We start from the raw sequence: 22,427 nt of genomic DNA, 5'->3' as shown, positions 1-22,427 counted from the left end.
TGGCTGTAGAGACTGATACGAGAGAGACATGTTTTGTTGCAGTCAACTGCTTTTGGAGCAAAAGGGGCACCCTGGTCTTTATTTTCCTAAGGACTGTTTTTGGGACTTACATCTGTACCACCACCACCACCATATATTACTTATACCTAGCCCATCTGGCTGGGTTTCCCAAGCCATTCTGGGCGTCTTCCAACAGGAGATTAAAAATACATTAAAACATCAGTCATTAAAAAACTTCCCTAAACAGGGCTGCCTTCAGATGTATTATAGATGTCAGGTTTATTCCTTTGACATCTGATGAGAGGGCATTCCACAGGGCGGGAGCCACTACTGAGAAGGCCGTCTGCTTAGTTCCCTGTAACTTTGCTTCTTGAAGTGAGGGAACTGCCAGAAGGCTCTCGACACTGGACCTCAGTGTCTGATAAGGACTGGCTAATTTGATAATCTCATTGGACGCCTCTAGTAAAGGGATCCTCAGGTCTCAGTAAATATCTATTCAAAACTCAACAATGCACAAGAGACTGTTTTCCTGATCAGTTCCTATTTGCACTCCCTGAGCCTTTCCTACGTTTGCTTTCGTGCCCCTTCAACATGCTAACATTTTATTGAATGCCAAGATTGGACACCTAGCCTCCCATCTGTTCTCAACAGAAGTGGTGTTCAAAGAGTTTCTTTGTGAGTGAGCATGGTGGTGGCTGATGTAGGTGGATTTTTTTCTGATTGGGTGGGGCATGGCTGCACCATGTTGCGCTCCTGGCTTTTTCTTTTCTTCTAGATGCGGCAGTCATTTTGTATTCTGCCACATTCCTACAGCAGCCATTCTGTGATGGCTGCCCATTGCACTTTCTGAATATTCTGAAAGATGTTGGCAGCCCCTGCTCTAATAAATGCTTTGGCCTTTGTTAAGTTTCTGCAATATAGAAATGCTGACATTTAAGCATTTTCATGATCTAAATAGGTGCCCCCCCAAGTGCTGTTTGCTCCTTGGTGGAGTAGATGGGATGAGGAGGAGTAGTATGGAGACAAGTTGTCCTCTAACTGTAACTCAGCAAAGGAGAAAGAAGTTGGATGTGCAGTTGCAGATCTCCCACATTATATGTAGTTTGGTCCTTTAGACCCTCCATACAGTGGTATCTTGGTTTAAGTACTTAATTCGTTCCGGAGGTCCGTACTTAACCTGAAACTGTTCTTAACCTGTTCTCATCTTGAAGCAAAGTTCTTAACCTGAAGCACTATTCCTGGGTTAGGGGAGTCTGTAACCTGAAGCGTATGTAACCTGAAGCATATGTAACCCGAGGTACCACTGTATTAGTTTAACTGTGGCATGAGAGCTATAGCTATACTTCACTTAAAACTTCTCAATGTTGCCTTTTGTAAAAATCCAAGGATGGGATTAAGGCTGCATTTTGTGTTCCCTATTGATAGCTCCAATCATCTTGGCACAACTGTAGTGCCAAACCAATTTAGGTTCCTACAGGAAATTAATCTACTCTGAGTTTTTAATATACTTCTATCCTCCAATCTGATCATGAGATGCTATATTAACTGTTAGGCTTTGTGGAAAACAACAGCCTCTGTCAGCGTTTGGAATTCATGCAAGAATTATAATATAATCAATCTTCCATTCTGCAAATTTAACAAACCACATAGATCTTGAGAGATGCCCTATTTCCACCCAATGCATAAAATACCCAAACAAAAGTGCTGCCAATGTGATAGGAACACTTAGTGAATTTGTAGGTGCTGCATAAAAATAAAACCCCACAGTGCTGAATCCAGAACCAGCTTTATCTGTTTTAGAGAGATGGAGCTGGGAGGGAGGACTACCATATTGTCCTGATGACTAATAATAGAATAAACTGGGAAAAATGGGCCATTGTAAACAATACGGACCAAGGATACTGGAAATGGAAACTTTTAAAGCAGCTGATCGTTTTCTCAGATTGTCTTGTGTGAAACAAAGACCAACAATAGGTGCTGCCACCTGAATCATCCTCTGCAATGGAAACCTGTACTTCGTTACGACGAGGCTCATATAACTCATAACTTAAACATAAGCATCTTCTTGTGAAGTACAGCAATGAGGACATTTTGCAAACTGCTTGCCTAACAACCCTGAAATAAGGAGTGGTAGTAGATATATATTTAATTCAAGGTCTGCCAGAGTGTTTAATCTTTAAATTCCTATTTGTCAATTGACTTCAAGTGAAATGTTTTATTTGAAATTAACATCACCTTGGACTTTGCTTCATTGACTCAGACTACAGTCCTGCAGTTATCCCTGCGCAATTTTGCTATATTGCAAAAAGTGAGAGAGATGAAGTAATCTTAGCAATGTTTATGGTTTTACTTGTGTGCTCCTGATTAGTCATGTATCACAGACAACTCATTGTATAATAATGTCATTCTATGTATGTAAAATACAGTTTTTCACCCAAAGCTGTATACCTAATTCAAAGAAGCAGAATATGAAAACGATCATCTCTCAAATCCACTTTGCACACTACAGAAGGAATAGGGACCCTACATCTCTCCATATATTGTTGGACTCCAACTCCCATCTGGAGGGCTGGAGTTACTTCATCCTTGCATTACAGAAAATGCAAGATTGTCTTAGAAGGCCTTCTCTTAGTAACCTCACCTGTGGAGGCCAGGAAGGTGGCTCTGGGAGAGACTCCCCTTGCTCCTGTAGCCCAATTATGACTCTGGTTTTGAAGTGAGATCCTCTTGACAACTTTATTGCTATTCTTTAGGCACTACACAAAATCTGTTGGGCTTTTGGTGGGTAAAATGGGTTTACTTCTTAGGTGTTTTCTTAACTGCTATTATTATTATTATTATTATTATTATTATTATTATTATTATTATACATATGATTTTTGTCCACTGTTTTATATATTTTATTAAACAGCCATAAATGGCACCTATATGGTAGCATACACATTTTAATATAACAAATAAGAGTTTGTTCACCATGCATTAGTATGTGTCACTATAGTATGTGGAAGGAGGAAGATGCACATCAAACAAACAAACCCGCACAAACACAATTTGCTGAGGTTCCAGTGTTTGCGTGTGGCATGTGTTTTGAGATATAACTTGCTTCTAAAACATTCCAATGTTTTATCTAAACCATTCCAGAGGCATGTGATAGACATATAGGAACAGCTTGGACCGGTTAAAGATGGTGAAAAACTCCACACATCTTACAGCCAGTAGTGAAACGATGAAACTCAATGTCAAATCTAGCGCTTGCGTCATTATCATAAATACTATTTTGCTCCTTCAAGATATTTTAATCCTTTAAATTTCCTCTTCTTTCAGGGATAGAGGAAGCTTGCTTTCTATGATGCATAACTTTATAATATACAGGATATTAAAAGCATTCACCACTGAATTAGGTATTTTCATTGATATCTTCCTTAACAATATCTAGTCACTGAAAGAGGCTATTTTCCTGTTCTCTAGCCTCAAAAGTAGGGAACTAAGGTGACCCTGTTTTTTTAAAAAACTACTTTAATTTAAATTGTTATGATGATTCTGCCTTTGGATTAATATTTGCCTGCTTCTGTGTAGTGGTAGGATGTCATCTGAAGTTAAGGTAGATCTTATTAACACAATGTAGCAAAAGATGCAATATTCCATATTAAGGAAATCATAGCCTTTCATACCATTTATTATTTCTGAACAGTAAAAAGCATATTGCCATATATTAACTGTGTCTGTGGATGTTCCCTTGTCCAGTCTGTGGGGATACCCAACCTTGACTCACATGATCATCGGGGTATACAATGCATGGATGACTAATTGTTGTGCTAGTTAAAAAGATACTTTTCATGCAACTTCACTACAGTAGTGACTTGTGTCCAATTTTTTTTCATGGAAGGCTCTTTCATCCAAAAGAATCTTCCATGAATGGAAAGGGAGGAAGGAGGGAGTTTCTGGGCATCATCACTTGCTCTGCAACCTCCTTAGCCGATCAAAAGACTGTGGAGACCTTCTGTGGCAATTTGAGAGACTGTGTGTTTTATTCTTTGAATCTGAATGCCAATATTTTTAAGTAAGTAGAGCAGATACGGAGTGATTATTTCAGCTGAAACAATGACCACCCAGAAGAAAGTTTGGTAAACAGTGTTAGTTCCGTACATGAAATACAGATTATCTCCTTCTACGCCTACCAAATTTTTGTGTTCTATTAATATGAAAGAGAGAGAATTACTGTAAACACCACATACACACACATAAACAATCAGAGTAGTTTACAACAATTGTACATAAAAACAATACAATAAAAACCGTATTAAAAAGTTAAAATTAGAAATCAGCTAACTATTATGAAAATATGTATTCTTAATATCCTGCAAAGCCAGATGGAATGGGAAAGTTTTCAGAAGGCTTTTAAAAGTTGAAGCAGAAGGCGCCTGCTAATTTGTAGAGTATGAACATGGGCCAATTACACTAAAGGCTTGATTTCATGTAGTTTTCAATTGGCCTCGCCAACTTGGGGAACAACTAAGAACACTTCTGCAAATGATCTCAGTGAATGAGCTGGAATCTAAGAGTTCAGGCAGTCTCTGAGGTACCTTCGTGAATGTAGGACTTAAACCATAGTCCCCCTTTTTGATCCATAGTCCCCTTTTTTAATCCAATCAAAAATGGTCCCCTACAGATATTGCTCCTCATCCTCATATTTAATCTGTAGCTAGGAGTGTTGAAAGACAGTTCAATATACATACACAGTTTAATGCTTTAATTTATTTAGGCAATTTTAAATATTACCCTTTAAAAAAATCTCATAAAATAAAAAACTAAAATACAATCAACATAAGAACAAAAGAACAAAACACTGATTGAAACAGTAGACTGAGATACAAAGGGCAGGAGAATAAAAATGGGTTTGCATGTCATCAAAAGGCTAGTTACAGGTGTCACCAGATAGGCCTCTCTGGAAAGGCATCCCACAAGCTAGAACAATCAAAAGTACCATTTGCCTGATCATCTGCTGCCTCACTGCTAATAGCAGGGAAGAAACGCATGTAGCTTCCAGGCAGATTGATAGGCATTCCTTTCAGTACTTGGAATCTAAGTCGTTTAGGGCTTTAAAAGGTCAGCATTTGCAGCTTCAATTGGTCTCAGAATTAAACTGACAGCAAATGAAGTTATTTTAATACCACCGAGGTATGTTCCCAGCAAGTTGTTTCATTTAAAAGCCTTGCATATGTTTTTTGTACTAGCTGCGATGTCTTAACTGTCTTGAAGGGCAGTCCCGTGAACAACACATCTCAGTAGTCTAAGAGGTGACCAGAGCATGGATAGCTAGACTATCACTATCAAGGAGAGGTTGTGTGTAGTTGTAATGCAAGCCAGAGCTAGTAAAATGAATGAATGCTCAAAGAATATATTAAACACATGTGGACCAATGTTTATGTGTAATGTGGCTCATACACATGCTGAAATGTCTGATGTATATATTCTTTATGCACAATGTTTCAGGTTTGTTAACAGAAATACAGTGCAAGTCGAAACGGCTTAGGAAGAATATATCACAGCCTGTGGATCAGACAACTGGTGAAGATACTGAGGGACCTGACTTGAAGCAAATGTCATCTACAACCAAACTCTACAAGGTAATAAAATTATTGTAACATATTGTTGTGTAGTTGGCTACAACTAATAAGCATAGAAGATTGCATGAGAATAATTACATAGTAGTAACTTCCTGATTTTTTTATAGAGCAGTCACTGAGTTTGTTAATTATTCATGCAGATAGTTAAATATGCTATTTGACATTAAAGATGTTTGGTCTCTGTGTTCAGCCTTAAAGATCACACTGGAGAAGCATTGCAAGATGTACTGCTGTGGCTTATTTTCATACTTTGTAAAGTGCATTACTTGCATTTAATTTACGCGATTGTGCCCCAAAAGCCTTGTTAATGGTCAGATGTTCTTTAAGTATATTCCATCATGTTGTGGTTTGTGATTGTCCTAAACCATTGCCATCCCAGAGAGGTGACAGCTCAGGCAAGAGGACAGAGAGTCAGCTGGTTAGCTGGATCTGGGAAGTTTCAGTCTACAGTTCTACATGTATTGGCTCATAAATCTTTTGGTCAGAGGTTGGCTACTTTAGCAATTACCAGGGTTTTATAGCCTGGCCAAAAGAATATTTCTGCAAGCTGTAGTGCTGTATCTTTAGGGAACATATATAGTTTTTTAGTTGCTGGCTTCTTCTCAGGAGTATAATTCAGTGACCTACCTGATTGAGGAACATTTTCCAGGGCCTTCCTGCTTAACTTCTCAGAGTTTGTGGGCAGTGGTACTTCTCGAAGTTTTAGTGTGAGGGATTCAGTGTCCAAGGTAGAGGGTCCTGCTTTAGAAGGATGGAAAGTGGGTCTGACTACTTCTCTGAGCTTCTGCTGCTGGAGACACCGGTCTCTAATACTTCTTAGTCGAGGGCCATGACAGTGATGTAGCAGTAGGTGTGGTCCACCTGAAGTATTCATTTATTGGTGGAAGGTGTCTTACTATGGCTATAATGGGATCCCCGTCCCCTATATCATTGAATAGAATATCTAGTGCTAGCTTTGGAAAGACAATTGTCATCTCAAGTGTATGAATCCCCTTAAAAATGCATCTGTATCATATTCAGGTTTACATGCATATATAATTTAAGAATGCAATTACATGCATATATAATTTAGGAATAGCTGCTTCTGTTCTTGGTACCAAACGGCTCAAATCTGTACAGTACAGTTAAAATATGAGGCAGGGAATCTTATCCAGCTACTGATGCTTATGGTTTCTTATTGCCAGTATAGGAGAAAGTAGAACTAACCCCAGAACAGCAGAATCTTCTTCACTATATCATGGATTCATATAATAAACAGCGAATCCCTCCCGAAGTGTCTAAAAAGCTTGTAAGTATCCCATTTAATACAATAGATACGTAAGCATTTCAGAATCCAATAATTGCTTGAAGCATTTCCAGTTTGAATTCTAGCAATTCTAGAAATCGTCTCCCCTTGTAAAATAGTAAGGATTAATAGATATTGGGCACAGACCTGCTCTCCAAATACAGAGTGCCGAGCGTGGAAGTTCTGTATGCAGGTAAACAAATGCATGCAGGTAGGAGAGGAAAAGAAGAGCCACTTCATCTCTCACTTACCCACTTCCTTTCACCTGCCATTCAGCAAATGCAGCCTAATGGTGATGGCAGCATACAGAGGCCGTTGCCATTGAACAGCAAATACAGGACAAGTAGGGAGGAGAAAGGAATAGGTCAACCTAATCTGCTCTTTTCCCTAGCTCCCCCTTCATGGTTTTCACTTCTCCTCTGGATTCAAGTGTGTTTCGCGCTCTACCACGTACAGCCTCTTTTGCTTCTTTCCCTACGTGGCCCTGAGTTGGTACATGAATTTACAGGAGGTGCATTTGCTCTACGTAGTGTGATGTGGAAAGAGCCACCACACTCCACCCACAGAAAGCAAGACTTATATTCTTCTGCACCTTGCACAGCAACACTTGACCCCCAGCTTCTTTAAAAATAACTTTAAAAAACCACTTGTTAAATGCTGTCAGTCTAGCATAATCAGTTTTCTCAACCTTTCATAACCCATATTATCTTGAGTCATTCAGTTGAAAGGAGCCACCCAATTCTAAAGTCTTTTTATGCACCATATGACAAATAAAGTTGACTATTACTATTCATACGATTACTGGTACTATTATTAATAACAACACAATTCATTTTAATGCCCAGTTGCAAGAGGAATTCAGCGCTGAAGAAAATTTTCTTATCTTAACGGAAATGGCCACCAGTCATGTGCAGGTCCTTGTGGAATTCACCAAAAGATTACCAGGTATAATATGTTCAATACATTTGGCCTAACACTTCCTCTCTGTGTTTTGGTTAGACAGCTTCACTGCTGTATGTCTGTGTTGGTGTACTTGTTTTATTCACACCGAAAAAGGGGGGAGGGAACTACATCCAAACTTAATCCAAAACTGGAAACTATCCTCAAAATTTAGAAACTTGAGCAGTTTAAGATCAAATGCTCTATCAACATTAATTCCATTTTACCATAAATTCACCATCAACATTCATTGTACTACTCTTTTGCAATGTACATGAGCACAGGTATTTGCCCCAGCAATGTACAGTCTATTTTTTTGTTTCTCCCTTGTTGACAGATAGTTTTGTGATATCCTACAACTTGTTTGTGCCCATAAACATCAAAAGCCAGCTTTGCTAGATTCCTATTGTTAAGCCACCATTTCCCACAATTTGGTTCCATATGGATTTCTCAGTACAAGTGGACTGGATAGGTATTGGTACTCTTTCATTTGCCACAGTGTTCTTCAGGCTTGAGTCCCCATATGTTGTTGGACTACAACTTACATTATCACTGACTGTCAGGGAACTGCCATCAGGGCCGGAGGGAGGGAGCGGGCTCCGGAGGGGTCCCAGAGAGTGTCCTGGGATGGGGAGAGGCAGCCCATCTTCTGGGGAAGAGAATCAGCGTAGCACCAGTGGAGAAGGGAGGCAGATGGGGGAATCGGCGAGGCGGTCCCATGACTCCTTGCCAGGGACCAGCGGGGAAAGTAAGGGTCCTCCACTGCCTACACCCTCCTTGCGCAGAAGGCTTCCGCGCAGGGAGAGTAGGAGGAGACTAGGCGTCAAAGAGCTTCTTTGCTGGAAGAAGTTCAAGAAACGCCCACTGACGGATTCTGCCAGCGATTGAGACAGCCACGGGTGAGTGGCTGTCCGGACAGAAAAGGTTCACTCAGGCAACCCAGCCAGGTGTTGCACCAGTTTACGCACGAGCAACCCCTAGAACCATTACACTGACCTTTGGCTAAGTTGGCTGGGAATGATAGGAGTGGTAGTCCAACAACATCTGGATACCTAAGACGAAGGTTGAAGAACACTGATTATCACCCATGTTTACATGAGTTGGCTTTAGGTAGCCCAGCTCAATGTCTGCTGCTGACATGTTTCTATTTTATATTGATACCTCTGCCTGGCTTGGAAAAAATATATAGATAAGCTAGGACACATTCACAGACCTCTGTATCTTTTGGGGATCTATGTCAGCTGGCTGAAGGCAATCATGCTTCCTTTCAAAATAATTAGTAAAGAAATATACTGATCGTATTGTGCACGTTTGTTCTCTCATCTACATGCTGCTTTATATTTTCATTGTTATATTAAAATCCCTTTTTGTAGCCCCAGTTCCTTTTTGTAATGTACACAAAACCGGGGGTGAGGGTGGTAGTGTAGGAAACGAGGCCAGTGGCCAAATGAAAGCGCTCAGAACTACTCAATTGAGTCCTGAATGAGGATAATGCAACCAGCTCTCCTTTAGCTGAAGCAAGAATTTAATTTATAATATGCTAATCAAGTTGAAAGTAATCACCCTTGCAATCTTAAATAAGATTACAAGCATGTGCACGTGTGAGAAACTTGGATGGATTCTTGCCTGGTGGCTTGAGAAAGAAAACAGAATACACTCTTCAAACACAACTGCCCGTAATTAGATAGTCAGCTGGTCTTGTGCCAAATCTGCATACGTGCCAACCATCTTTATGTGCTGCCACCCTGCACAATATTCTTTGTTGGCAGAAAGATGCTGGCTACTGGTTTGATATTGTCACGCACTTTAATTCCAGGTTTTCAGACCCTGGACCATGAGGATCAGATTGCTTTGCTGAAGGGTTCAGCTGTAGAAGCCATGTTCCTTCGGTCAGCTGAGATCTTCAACAGGAAACTTCCTGTAGGACATGCCGACCTCCTGGAAGAAAGAATTCGTAACAGTGGTAGGTGCCTCTGATGGATAGCAAAAGGACTACACCAGTCCTTGAAATGCCAGGACAAAAAAAAAAAAAAAAAGCATCCATTTTGCGAATGTTACACATCTCGGTGTTGAGTAGCAAGCTTACTTAGTCAGCTTTGAGTCCAAAGGTTATCAAGTAAATGTTTAATCCTAAAAATATAAGCCCCAAGAATAAAACCGTTTCTTTGTAACCAACTATATTTGTTCAAGGATATGCATAAACAAATTAGGGCAATGAAATGTACTTCTTGCACATTCATTCCAATAAAACCATCTCACCCATTTCAGTTATTACTATGTAAAAAGATAGTACAAGGTCTACCATTGCTAATGTGTACCTTTGGGAGGGGAAGCCTAGATTAGTAAGGTAAAAGGGTTCATTTGGAATAAATTGCACTGAGTTACAGTGGATGTGTAAATACATTCATTATATATTTGGCTCTAAAAGAATGGTTAGATTTTGAATTTAATGCTATGTGCGGATTATTATTATTTTACAGTGTGCTTTTGTACCCAAAATACATTTTAATTCTAACAATTCTGCAGCAACTCAACTGCACAGAGTTACTGACTTTCTCAAGGCCACCCAGTAAACGTCACAGCAGGGTTGGGATTTGAACTCATGTCCAACCTCAACACACCAACCCTTGCACTGTAATGGCATCATTACTAGGTACACACACGCAAAAGACTTCATCTTTTCATATATAAATGAGAGGATAATGAGGTGTTAAGGTGTGTCGGTCAGATAGTCACACTGCCATATATGCTGCCTGTTTTGCTGCCATGATTTCAAGGATAAAATTGCTCTTCCTTGGCTGCTGTCTCCCATCTCACCAAACCCCACTAGGACCAGGCATAACTATGTCTTCTAATGCTGCAATCCTATGCACACTCACCTAGAAGTCCCCTTGGACACAATGAGGTCTACTTTTGAGTAAATATACAGAGAATTGCACTGTATACTTTGTTATATCTCTAGAGGGTTTTTCAGCTGCTGCCCTTTCTAACATGTTACAGTCAATATGCTGAAAAAGAATTATTTTGATGTATTTTGACTGCTGTATTTTCTCAGCCTGAATTGACATGCTGCCTGTCATTGGGCTGACCTATATAGCTTATCTGTAGAAATAGAGATATTTCTCTCCAAAATGTTTCTAAGCACAGCTTGAAGGACATCTGATAACCTCTTCTTTGTGGTCTATCTCTTGCTTCTGGAGATGTCTCCTAAATCCTCTAACTGGATCAGGGTTATAACTGATTGGATCATGGTTCTTGAGGAGCGGGAGATGCTTGCAGGTAAAATGTAACAGTGTACAAGCTACATACAATGAGTTCAATCTGTACGCAGTAGCGTTAGCTTACATTTCCAAATTGTTTGCTTTTTCATGTTCTTCAGAATATAATGAGTAACAGCTGTTTTCTGGCTAAATGGCTCTGGTCCTTTCTGGTCCTTATCAGGCCATCTTTGAAGAAGAGGAAGCATGCAGACTCTGCAGGGCAACTGTGATTATGTAGGCATCTTAGGTTTGAACCAGCTCTCATTTGGTGGCCTGTTTTTAAACAGTGAGCAACCTGTTCCACTCCCACCCCAAGCTTAAAAAATAAGCAATTGGGGCCTAATTTTGCCTGTTTTCCTCTTCCCTCCCCCTCCCTATTCCTTTTGTGATGTGTCTTTTTGTGATAATAGATGTTCAACAGGTGGCAGGCACTGTCTACCTGGGAAACTTGGTCTCTAGGATTAAAAAAACCCCAAACAAAACAAAACAGTTGCACTTCATGACAGATATATATCCAAGAGAGGTTCAGTATGCCTTACCTTTAACAGACTGTTCCCCATCTATTAGCAAGAGGTAATGTTAATCATAAATACTATAACTGTAGAATTTACTTTCAATTTAAAATGAATCGTTTCCAAACTTTGAAGGAAAAATGTACAGGGATACTTCACTGGTTTGTGTTAAGATGGTTTTTATGTGAATATGAGTGTCAAGCTGTCGGCTTGGTCTTATTGTCAGGCTTTGAGAAATGCAGCTACAAAAGCTGAAAATATGAAAATGCTTCAGAATCACAGAGCTGTTTGCTGTTTTGTCACCTGCCACAACACTGGCTCTGAAGCTTCTGCCATTTCTCAACATTTGCACTCTTCTCCCTCCCGTCGTGACTGTTTTGCATGACAATTTTGTGTGTGATAGATAAACTGGAATGGTTGCAGAGTAATGATAACCTTTCTGCACATTTATGCCTATGCTGCTTCTGTTTGTGTTGTTATTAATGCAAGGCTACTGGCTTAATAGCTTGTGAGATATAATGCTATCTTGTCTACAGCCCTGAGTTCCTTTGCATAAACTGTTAGGAAAATATATTTCTATCTAACATCAAGACTCTCACCTACACTAGCAATTCTTGTTACCTAATTATAGCATGTGTTTATTTTCACCAATAAAAGCTTGTATCAATTTTCACTAGAATTAGAAAAACAGACTAAATCATCTTTTTGTGTGTGTGAGAGGGAGATATTTAATATATCAGTGGTTTAATTCCAATTTAAATTTTTTAATAACTGTGTTATCACTTTGCATATATTCTAGAAGCAAAAAAAAGCAAATAATTTTTTAAAAATCAAAGCTTTTTCAAAGCATAAATTCTGGAAACAATCTAACATGCATGCAGGGGATTGCATTTTTTTTATATATATGACATATTTCATTGTGCCTTACCATTAAAAATTACAAGAGTTCAGTAAAGAAAAATGATAGTAAAATGCATATCAAAATAGCAGCAAGAGTAATAAAAACACAGAAATTTAAAAACCCATTCCAGATGAGACAGTATGTAGGATTGGATCAGGACTGGGCATTTTTTCATCTCCGCCAAGCTAAGCAGTTGGCCCCTTATCTCTCTCGCCCTGACCTAGCCACTGTGATCCATGCGACGGTCACCTCCAGACTGGATTATTGTAACTCGCTCTACGTGGGGCTGCCCTTAAGACTGACCCAGAAACTCCAGCGGGTGCAGAATGCCGCAGCGAGACTCCTTATGGGGTCTTCGCTGCGAGATCACATTCATCCGGTACTATACCAGCTGCACTGGCTCCCGGTGGAGTACAGGATCAGGTTTAAGGTGCTGGTTTTAACCTTTAAAGCCCTATACGGCCTAGGACCCTCGTACCTACGGGACCGCCTCTCCTGGTATGCCCCACAGAGAAACTTACGGTCTGCAAATAATAACATCCTCAAGGTCCCAGGCCTCAGAGAGCTTAGGCTGGCCTCAACTAGAGCCAGGGCCTTTTCGGCTGCGGCTCCAATCTGGTGGAACGCTCTGTCACAAGAGACTAGGGCCCTGCGGGACCTGACATCCTTCCGCAGGGCCTGCAAGACAGAGTTGTTCCACCAGGCCTTTGGCCAGGGCGCAGCCTGACTCCCTCCTCTGGCAACCTGCTTAGAATCTTGCTTAATTAGTTGCCATTAATTTGATTTTAATTGATTTTTATAATGAAATATTTTTAGAATGTGTTTTTAGAATCTGATTGTTTGATTGTTGATTGTTGTTAGCCGCCCTGAGCCCGGCTTCGGCTGGGGAGGGCGGGATATAAATAAAATTTATTATTATTATTATTATTATTATTATTATTATTATTATTATTACTTAAAAGTAAACCGTGGATTTGAGTGGGTCCACTAAGGATGACTAAGTCTGGATCAAACCCAAAATGTTTTGATTGCAAAAGCCTGAGTAAATATGAAAATCTTAGTTTGGCACCTAAAACTAATCAAAACTAATCCCTGTGTAGACAGCCCTGATGGAGGTTTTTTGGTGGGGCGCATGGTGCTGTTACACAAAAGACTTCTCTCTTATCACTGCCTACTGAAACTCTGGTGTGGGGGGGGGGGGCGCGTACTCAGAGAGACTGAGTAAATAGATGATGCTGACAAACCAGCAACTGTTTCATATGGGAGCAAACAGCCATTTAAATACCCGTGTCCCAAGCAGTGTGGGCTTTAACATTCAAAACCTAGCACCAAAAATATTATGATGTCAGCCCTAGTTGAGCCGCTCTTGAAAGGATCTGCCGAAGTTGAGACGCTGCCGCACAAAAAGGCCTTCTCTTTTGTACAAACAGAACCCATGTCATCAAGTGTCTCAGTTGGAGAAGCGTTTCATGCACTGGCAGGAGAATATGGGAGGGGGCACCTGCCTTCAGTAGTTTGGAACCCAAGTCACATAGGTCTTCAAAGCAGGCACTGGCATCTTGAATTGGCCTGGAAGCAGATACAGTGGAACCTCGGTCGTCAAACACCTCCATTGTCGTATGTTTCAGCTCCTGAAAACCTTGAAGTAACTGCTCCGGTTTTTAAACGCAGCTTCCGTTTTGAGTTTCCCTATTGTATTGAGGCTTAAGCTTTCAGTTTTCGGTTTTCGAACGTTTCGGAAGTCGAACGGTCTTCCAGAACAGATTACATTCGAAAACCAAGGCTACTCTTTGTAGATTGTAAAGAAATTTCAAAACAAAGGTTCCCTGATGAAGAGCTGTCACCTTGAGAAGTGTTGGAACCTGTCGCTTAGGAATCATTTTGTTTTATGCTGAATGTGACTCTGGGTCAAACATGTGCTTCTGGGCTGATCAGGACCAAGGGGAAAGTTTGGCTCATTGCCTGAGCAGTCAGTGAAAGCTTGGCAGAGCTTTGGGCAAGATTTATAAGGATTTTTGAAAACATATTTCTCATGATAACATTTAAATAAAACTGAAGTAAATTTTTTAATGAAGGGCTTTGAATTGGGAAACGACTTTGGTTAGATGAATACTGTGAAATAAACTATAATATAATGAGTAATTAACATGTTTATTTCCCAGTAAAACAAGAGCTCATTTATTCTTTGATTTAATATCCACCGGCAGCTTCAAACCTATCCAGATGAAAGATCTCTTCATCCATATTAACAATAGTCTTAGTCATAATTAATTAGCACGAAACATTCTTCCTCACAGCTGTTTTTCTTCTTTTCTTTTAATTTAAACATCCAGCTGTAATAAGCACCCCGTCTTCAAGTACATAAATCTAAAACTTATTACTCCAAGAAGGGAAATTAAAATAGCATGTATAATAAAGAGCATAAGCCTGAAAGCGGAGATAAAATTTGACTTGTACCATAGAAGAAATAAAAATTTAATCTACCATTCATTTAAGACCTGACGCTACGGTAACACTGAGACAGTATTTTCATTGGGCATAATCATGGAAATCATATATATTACTTGGAGTAGTACAGATTTCCCTGACTACGTTGCATGCAGTATTTTATGCATGGGGGAGATCCTTTTTTTGTTTTCTTTTGAGGGCTGCGGAGTGAAATGGGCAGGTCCAGAGCTGGCAATGGGCTTGCAGTGGCCAAAGCCAAGTGTGTAGAGATACACCCTCTCTCTGCTACCCTTTTCTTTCCCTCCCTGCTACCTCCTTCTCGCTTTCCCTCCCTGCCTGCCCAGTGAGTCACCAGGAGAACAACAGATTGCTCTTGCCAGAGACCTGAACTAGCGTGTTGCAGAGGGCTTTTCCCTGCTTCTCCTTCCATCTGGCTTCTGCCCCCTGTTTTCTGCCCCGTTTCCCTTCCAGGTTTCCCCATCCAAGTGAAAGCAGGCTGAGGGTTGTAGGTGGCCCTAGGGCACAGACTGTCTACTACCCCTGCTGTATAGGAAGGGAACAGATCCTACAGGACGAGGGCTTGTTTGGCTAAGGAGCATAAGACCAAGTCCATTCAAAATACAGTGGTACTTCGGGTTAAGTACTTAATTCGTTCCGGAGGTCCATACTTAACCTGAAACTGTTCTTAACCTGAAGCCCCACTTTAGCTAATGGGGCCTCCCGCTGCCGCCGCACCACTGGAGCATGATTTCTGTTCTCATCCTGAAGCAAAGTTCTTAACCTGAAGCACTATTTCTGGGTTAGCGGAGTCTGTAACCTGAAGTGTATATAACCCGAGGCACCACTGTATAGCAAAAGATACAAAATGAGGAGCAAGAGCCTACCGTTGATAGGTTCTTCACAATGTCTGGGAGAGGAAATAAAATTATATACATTTAGCGATACATATATTTGATTATTTATCCGATTATTGAACGGATCTGTGATAAATAATGTCGTCTCTTTAGATAATATGCATCTAAAGGCAGACAGAAGAAATAATGAGCAGAGAACAGGACATGGTCCTTCATAATCAGAAAGATATGAAGAGTTGTAAAACAGAACAAGCAGGCACTGATTTTACAGTAGCAGCATATTGTGAATTAAGGCAAGAGTATTCACATTTAAGCCAGCTGCCAGCCCAGATTAAAAATATTTCTGCCAGTGCTTACAATAGCACAATAACATACCGGGTGGCTGTTACAGATAGGTAGCTGTGTTGGTCTGCCATAGTCAAAACAAAAAAAATTCCTTCCAGTAGCACCTTAAAGACCAACTAAGTTAGTTATTGGTATGAGCTTTCGTGTGCATGCACACTTCTTCAGATACCGGGTGGCTGTTTTTTAAGCTGCTGTAGCACAACAGGCAGTGCACCCCACTCCAGCCACTTGGTTCTGTTGAAGCAAGTTTTTTAGAGGGTGTACACATCACCTGCAACAGCCTTGGTATAGTGTTTCACCTTCCCACCTCATAGCACCACAAGAGTCCTGACATGGGGAGATACAGTTTCCTCACCAGCTCCAGCTCTGGTGCAGGAATTTTCCAAGTAATGTATCAAAGCCGTGTGGACAGTGGTGCTGCATGTTGATGAGGCATAGAAGAGACAGGTATCGACAGAAGGGGTGCACATAACACAACCATCATGTGAATTGGCCACCAGGAGAACAAACTGCCATATTGTGCATGCTGCATGAGCTAAGCGAGAAAATTCACAAAGCTCATGGTGCAGACTAGTGATTTAAGCAGATCCATATGCCTAATTAACCTCAGGGGTGTGGGTTTGAGCCCCACATTGGGCAAAAGATTCCCGCATTGCAGGGGATTGAATTAGATGACCCTTACGGTCCCTTGTTCAGGGAAGTTTTTAACGTGTGATATTTTACTGTATTTTTGGTTTTTATGGAAGCCGCCCAGAGTGGCTGGGGAGGCCCAGCCAGATGGGCGGGGTATAAATAATATATTATTATTATTATTATTATTATTATTATTATTATTATTATTATTATTATTATTATTCCAACTCTACCATTTGGATTCTATATAATTCATTCACGAAGTGGGAGAAAGTCCCAACGGACCTTAAATCCTAGTATGTTGTTTTAAGTGGTTTGTGTGCGTTTTCTATACAGTAGACCCACAGCTTCCCTCTGATTTACTTACGCAATGGCAGCTTTGTACGGGTGGCAGGGAAATAAAAAAATTAAAAAATGGAGAGCCGGCAGGGTCAGGGTATAAGTCAGAAAGTGTTATCCAATATCTCACGAAGGCCCCTCAAGATCTCAGATGACCTTCCTGAGGATGTTTCACCCCTGACACTTCCCAGAGGCCAATAAGCAAGGTGGAAGGCTTAAAAAGTTCTTTCTGTGCTGGGTTTTCCTGCTGTGAATGGGAGTTTTTAAGCCCTCCACCACGCTTACCAGGCTCTGCAAATGTAGGAGCTGGTGTGCAAAGGCAAAATCATCACACGGGATGGTTCCATGTGTGTGTGTGTGTGTCTTCCTGACTTTCTGTGATTTTGCCTTTGCACACCAATCCCTGCATAAGTTGTGGGCCTACTGTACTTATACTCTGCTTGTACATGAGGCCTCCCGTGTTCTCTCAGTCAGGGAAGTGATCCACACTCACTTATCTTTAAAACTGCTGTGCCATCAGGTGTTCCCAGACCTTTTACGAGGCCCTAATAAAGTCCCTCTTTCAGTAAGAGTACAGCTCTCAATCATCAGACACTCAAATAAACTTGTTACAATAATAAACTGATGTTTTCTGGGCAGGATATTATAATGACAGGAACAGGAGAAGCATATTAACAGATAGTGGCTTGAGCTTTCAATTTTGCAACCTGAGTCCACTGAGATGAGGAAAATGAACTCTCAAACAACCAAATTATCCAAACGTATTTCCCCTCTATTTATGAGACTCACAGAACAGGCAGTGGAGTAGCTGGTTACAAAGGAAAATAGCCCCCTCTTGTGGCTTAAAAAGGATATGCAGACGAGTACTGTACAATGAAAGCAGAACAGGTCTGTGAATAAAGATGAATAGATCTCTCTCTCTCTCTCTGTGTGTGTGTGTGTGTGTGTGTGTGTGTTTGTATACACCTGATACATACGAATTTTCCCACTGTCTGTTCTTCCTTAGGTTTCAGGCTGTTGCTTAATTTGGGTGTTGAAACATGCTGAGTTTCTATTACATACGTTGGATTGCAACATAATTCTAATGTTGTGTTTGTGCTTTACTCTGTTTCTCTCTTTATTCTCCTTTCCACATGATAAGGATAATGATTAATAGTTACTGCCAAGGCATACACAGGCCCTATGAGGCCCCTTATTGTCATGGGCCTTATTGAAGCTTAAAATGAAATATGATGTCTCCCTTTATAAGGCTTTTGGTTTCAAGACTATATCTGCACATTACTCATGATGAGAAAATGCATCTATTTTGGACTTGAAATGAATTGGAAAATCACCACATACTTGAAACTAAATGTGCTTCGGAAACAAAATTCTCCCCATCTTGGCCCCAATACAGATAAAGTCAGTTTCAGTCACATTGAAATCCATAGCAGCTATCATGAACCTAAGTCAGTTGATTTTGATGCAATGTGGAGCAAAGTTACAAAAATTGAAGAAATGTGAACTTCAGAATAATGCTGCATTTTGCAAACCAAACCAATTTTCTCCCTACTTTAAAGTATTCCTTTCCCAAGCTCTTAAATAGATGCTCTTTGCATCTGTATGTTCCTGCTTGATTCTTTCCATTCTTAAAATTTACCAAATACACTGGGCAGCTGCATGTAAGTGTTGGAACCTGAACTCATGATCTGATGTTTTGCAGCCAGAGGCCCTAAGAAGCTTAACTCTGCAGGAGAAAGAATCAGCTCACAATTGATACCCTTGCCAGAAGGTCTAACTCCAGCATCAGTAAATCAGAACAGAGTGGGGGACTTATGGCTCTCCAGGTGTTGTTGTGATACAGTTTACATTGTCGCTGACCATTGGCTATGCCATTGTGAATGCAAATTTCTCTCAGCTACGGAATCAAAGATAGCCTTGGGAGACTTCTTTGCGGTGGCATATTTCTAATCCATGGGCCTAATTAGGCTTCCCAGGTCTCTGTATCTTGGCCCACAGGGCTACTTTGGCAAAGCCACACCCTATTGCCCTACACCTGATATCATATACATGTGGACAGATGTCGAAAGCAGGTTTGCCTGTACAGTTTCAAGCATTCACTGATCAGAAGATCATTGACACATTTGCCATTGTAGGCAAATGAAAATGGGTTGCTTGACATCATTGTGATAGGTGACTGACAGGCTGGCAACCCTGCCCATCTATCACACCAGACCTTTGAGGGCCAGGGAGATAATGATGTGCCCCACTGGTGAGATTTAGGTGCTCATCCCTGCTTCAATGTGCCTTAGCTGCATTTCTTGATCAGACAGATGTGAATAACTGTGTGAAAGATGAAATGAAGCACCTCAAATACCAAAAGGACTAAATATATCATAATAAATGATACATGATACTCTGTCTAGTTTCATGCTACTCAACTACATAGTGATAGAACTATATTTTTTTTACTGATGTTTAAGTACTTCTCAATATTTTGTATTATAGGCATCTCAGATGAATATATAGTACCCATGTTCAATTTCTATAAAAGTGTTGGGGAACTGAAGATGAGACAAGAAGAATATGCTCTACTCACAGCAATAGTTATCTTATCTCCAGGTAATTTCAGTTTCTCTGTTATTAGATCAACGTGAGAAGAATAAAAAATCAGGTGAATGACAGAAGGATGTGATTTTGATGTCTCATATTAAGAAGTAATTGAAAAACCATTTTGCTAATGCAGTTTAATAATAAAAAGGTATAATTACAATGAACGGGAACTTCATTTGCTACTCATGAGCAGGAGTAAGAATATTGAGCTACAAGGATTTCACTTTAGTTTTTATTTGTATAACTTACAATTTTAGATGGGTTCAGAATGCCTGAGCCCTTTTAGTCCAGCTTGATCACTGAGTTCATCCGAAGAAGCGCTGTACATTGTCGCTCATGTTTCAGAAGCTTAACTGACCACAACACTCTTGTTTGTTTTTAAACAGCAGTCACTGGGGGCTGTTGATCAGTGGTCCTGTAAATACATAATCAGAATTAATGCCAATGAAACTTGTGACAAATTTTTACTGGTGCACAACCTGGTACCACAGTTGTGTATATGTGAACAGCGTAGCCTGTAAAGAGAAAGCCCATGGATTTCACTTGCAGTTATGAACACTGTAATCTTATGAATTGACAAATGTGAACTAACCCTCATAATTGTTTTCCCCCCTCCTTTCCCACGTATCCACCCCCCCTCCCCGTAAATTTGAAACCAGACCGGCAATACATACAGGACAGAGAGTCTGTGGAAAAGCTTCAAGAGCCACTGCTAGAAGTTCTGCAAAAATTCTGCAAGCTTTATCACACAGATAGTCCTCAGCACTTTGCATGTCTCCTGGGTCGTCTTACAGAACTGCGGACTTTTAATCACCACCATGCAGATATGCTAATGTCTTGGCGAGTGAATGATCACAAGTTTACACCTCTTCTTTGTGAAATATGGGATGTACAGTGATAAAGAAAAATGGGTTTGAATGTAATCCTAAACACATTTACTTGGAACCAGTGGAACTTCATAAACATGTGTTCAGGACTGGGTTCCTTGTTTTGCATTTTTTAAAGCACCAAAAAAGCACATGTAATAAGTGTTTCTTATGGGAGTTAGAGGTTATTTTCCAAGCATTATGTAAAAGACTTTCACATGGGAAGATGGACTAAGTGCCCTGGCCTCTAAGCCTCTTGGAACAAAGCTGAACTCCTTCCTGCCCGAAGCAGGGATCCTGTTATACCTTTCGAAATTAAACTGATTGTATCTCACTTTCTTCATTTCAAACGCCTGAGAAGATTATCAAGCTTTTTCATCACATTATACTTATTCTAAATGTTTCATTAATATACAATGTTGTAGCTGTTGTAAGAATTCAGTAAAAATGACTCTGCCCAAACATGTCTTGGTTTAAACGTCAAAATACTAAGTTATGGTTTTAAGTACTATTTTTTTCTCCTTTCCAGAGGATGACTAACAAAAGTGGTGATCTGTTATATATTTTGGAAAGTGGTTTGTCTGTTTGTCAGTCCATTCTCTATGCATTTGGACCCCTCTTTGTCACTCAATTTGGTATGACATATCCTGAGATAGAGGATTTTGAGAGTGCGTTTTGCTCTACATTTGGAAACTGTCAGGGGCCATGTTGAATCAAGATAGCTGACCAAACCATTCCAAATTTTGCTGATTTGGACATGTATGAAGGTAGCACTGCACAATTTGGTGTGTTGGTTGCTAAGATGTAGGGAGAGGTTTTGATCTATATTTGGATAACTTTGGATGCGGTTTTTGAATCAAGAAGGTAGACTGAATCATTCAAAACTGCACTGATGATATTAACCAAATTTGACAGGAAACTAATAGGACTTTGCACCCAATATCTGAGTTGGGCCAATTCAAGCAGATCTGGGCTTTGACTGAGGTGGAGTCAGCCCTGGGTCAGCCTGGTTTGGGCTGCCTGCAGCAGTCTGGAGTTGTTAGGGGTCAGGGCAGTAGGTGGGAAGAGAGGCATGGCACCTCTGCAAAGAGCAGTGAGGGGCTATTTCCAGCCGGTGACTGGATGGTGCAATCTGGCTGGGTGCAGGGCTCTGCTTTGCCAGCATGTTACCCACAGGGAACACACTGGGGAGGCAGATCTTCGCAAGACTGAAAAACGGGTGGCCAAGACTGCTGTTGATGTTTGTGCAACATCATGGACTTGAAAGATGGAGTCCTAATCCAGCTGCCCATTACAGAAAGTCTACCCTAGCACAATGGCCAGCCAGGACATCTGTGACATTGGCTCAGGGTGAAATACACCCTACCAAGCAGATGAGGAATCATTTGGCTGGGCTAGATCTTAGCCCTAACATTAGACATAACTAGCTTGAAGTTTAGGACATATCCCAAACACCCATGTTGTCTGAGCAGAAAGCAAGCGTTGCATTCCCAAAACGCCATAGAGTGTCAGTAGCCAATTCCCATAATTGTCAACTTAAGTCCCGATCCTGAGCGGGGCTGGAAAGTGTTGCAGACGCTATCTTTAACAAGTCCTTACCACAAAGTATGGTTAACGTGGCACAGCTACCAGGTAAATCTCCTCTTGCCTGGATGATACACATGGAGGCAGATCACATCTTCCTAGATCAGGGATCGGGAACCTGTGGCACATACCTATGTACATTTATCACATGACATGTAACAAGTCGCATAGGTGTTAACAGCCTACAAACATCCTAACCATGTGTACTCAGAAGTAACTTCTATTAAATTCAGTGGCGTTTA

At 40.6% G+C, this 22,427-nt stretch overlaps 1 protein-coding gene across 7 annotated transcripts in view; it reads left to right on the top strand.

The window, feature by feature from the left end:
- The window catches only part of NR1H4 (nuclear receptor subfamily 1 group H member 4), a 33,420-nt gene extending 12,357 nt beyond the window's left edge, over positions 1 to 21,063 (top strand). For 6 of the 7 annotated variants that reach the window (XM_083698701.1, XM_083698704.1, XM_083698703.1 and 3 more), the window contains 6 exons: positions 5,494 to 5,627; positions 6,817 to 6,915; positions 7,758 to 7,857; positions 9,668 to 9,814; positions 19,631 to 19,744; positions 20,395 to 21,063. In XM_083698701.1, coding sequence (XP_083554827.1) covers positions 5,494 to 5,627; positions 6,817 to 6,915; positions 7,758 to 7,857; positions 9,668 to 9,814; positions 19,631 to 19,744; positions 20,395 to 20,633 — 833 coding nt within the window. In that variant the 3' untranslated portion in view covers positions 20,634 to 21,063. The remainder of the gene's footprint in view (positions 1 to 5,493; positions 5,628 to 6,816; positions 6,916 to 7,757; positions 7,858 to 9,667; positions 9,815 to 19,630; positions 19,745 to 20,394) is intronic. The other variant, XM_083698706.1, reaches the window with a different exon arrangement.
- The last annotated feature ends 1,364 nt before the right edge of the window (positions 21,064 to 22,427 follow it).

The sequence above is a fragment of the Podarcis gaigeae genome (genome assembly GCF_964106915.1).
Source record: "Podarcis gaigeae genome assembly, chromosome: 10".
NCBI classification, from domain to species: domain Eukaryota; kingdom Metazoa; phylum Chordata; class Lepidosauria; order Squamata; family Lacertidae; genus Podarcis; species Podarcis gaigeae.
This window is presented reverse-complemented; position numbering and strand designations above follow the sequence as displayed.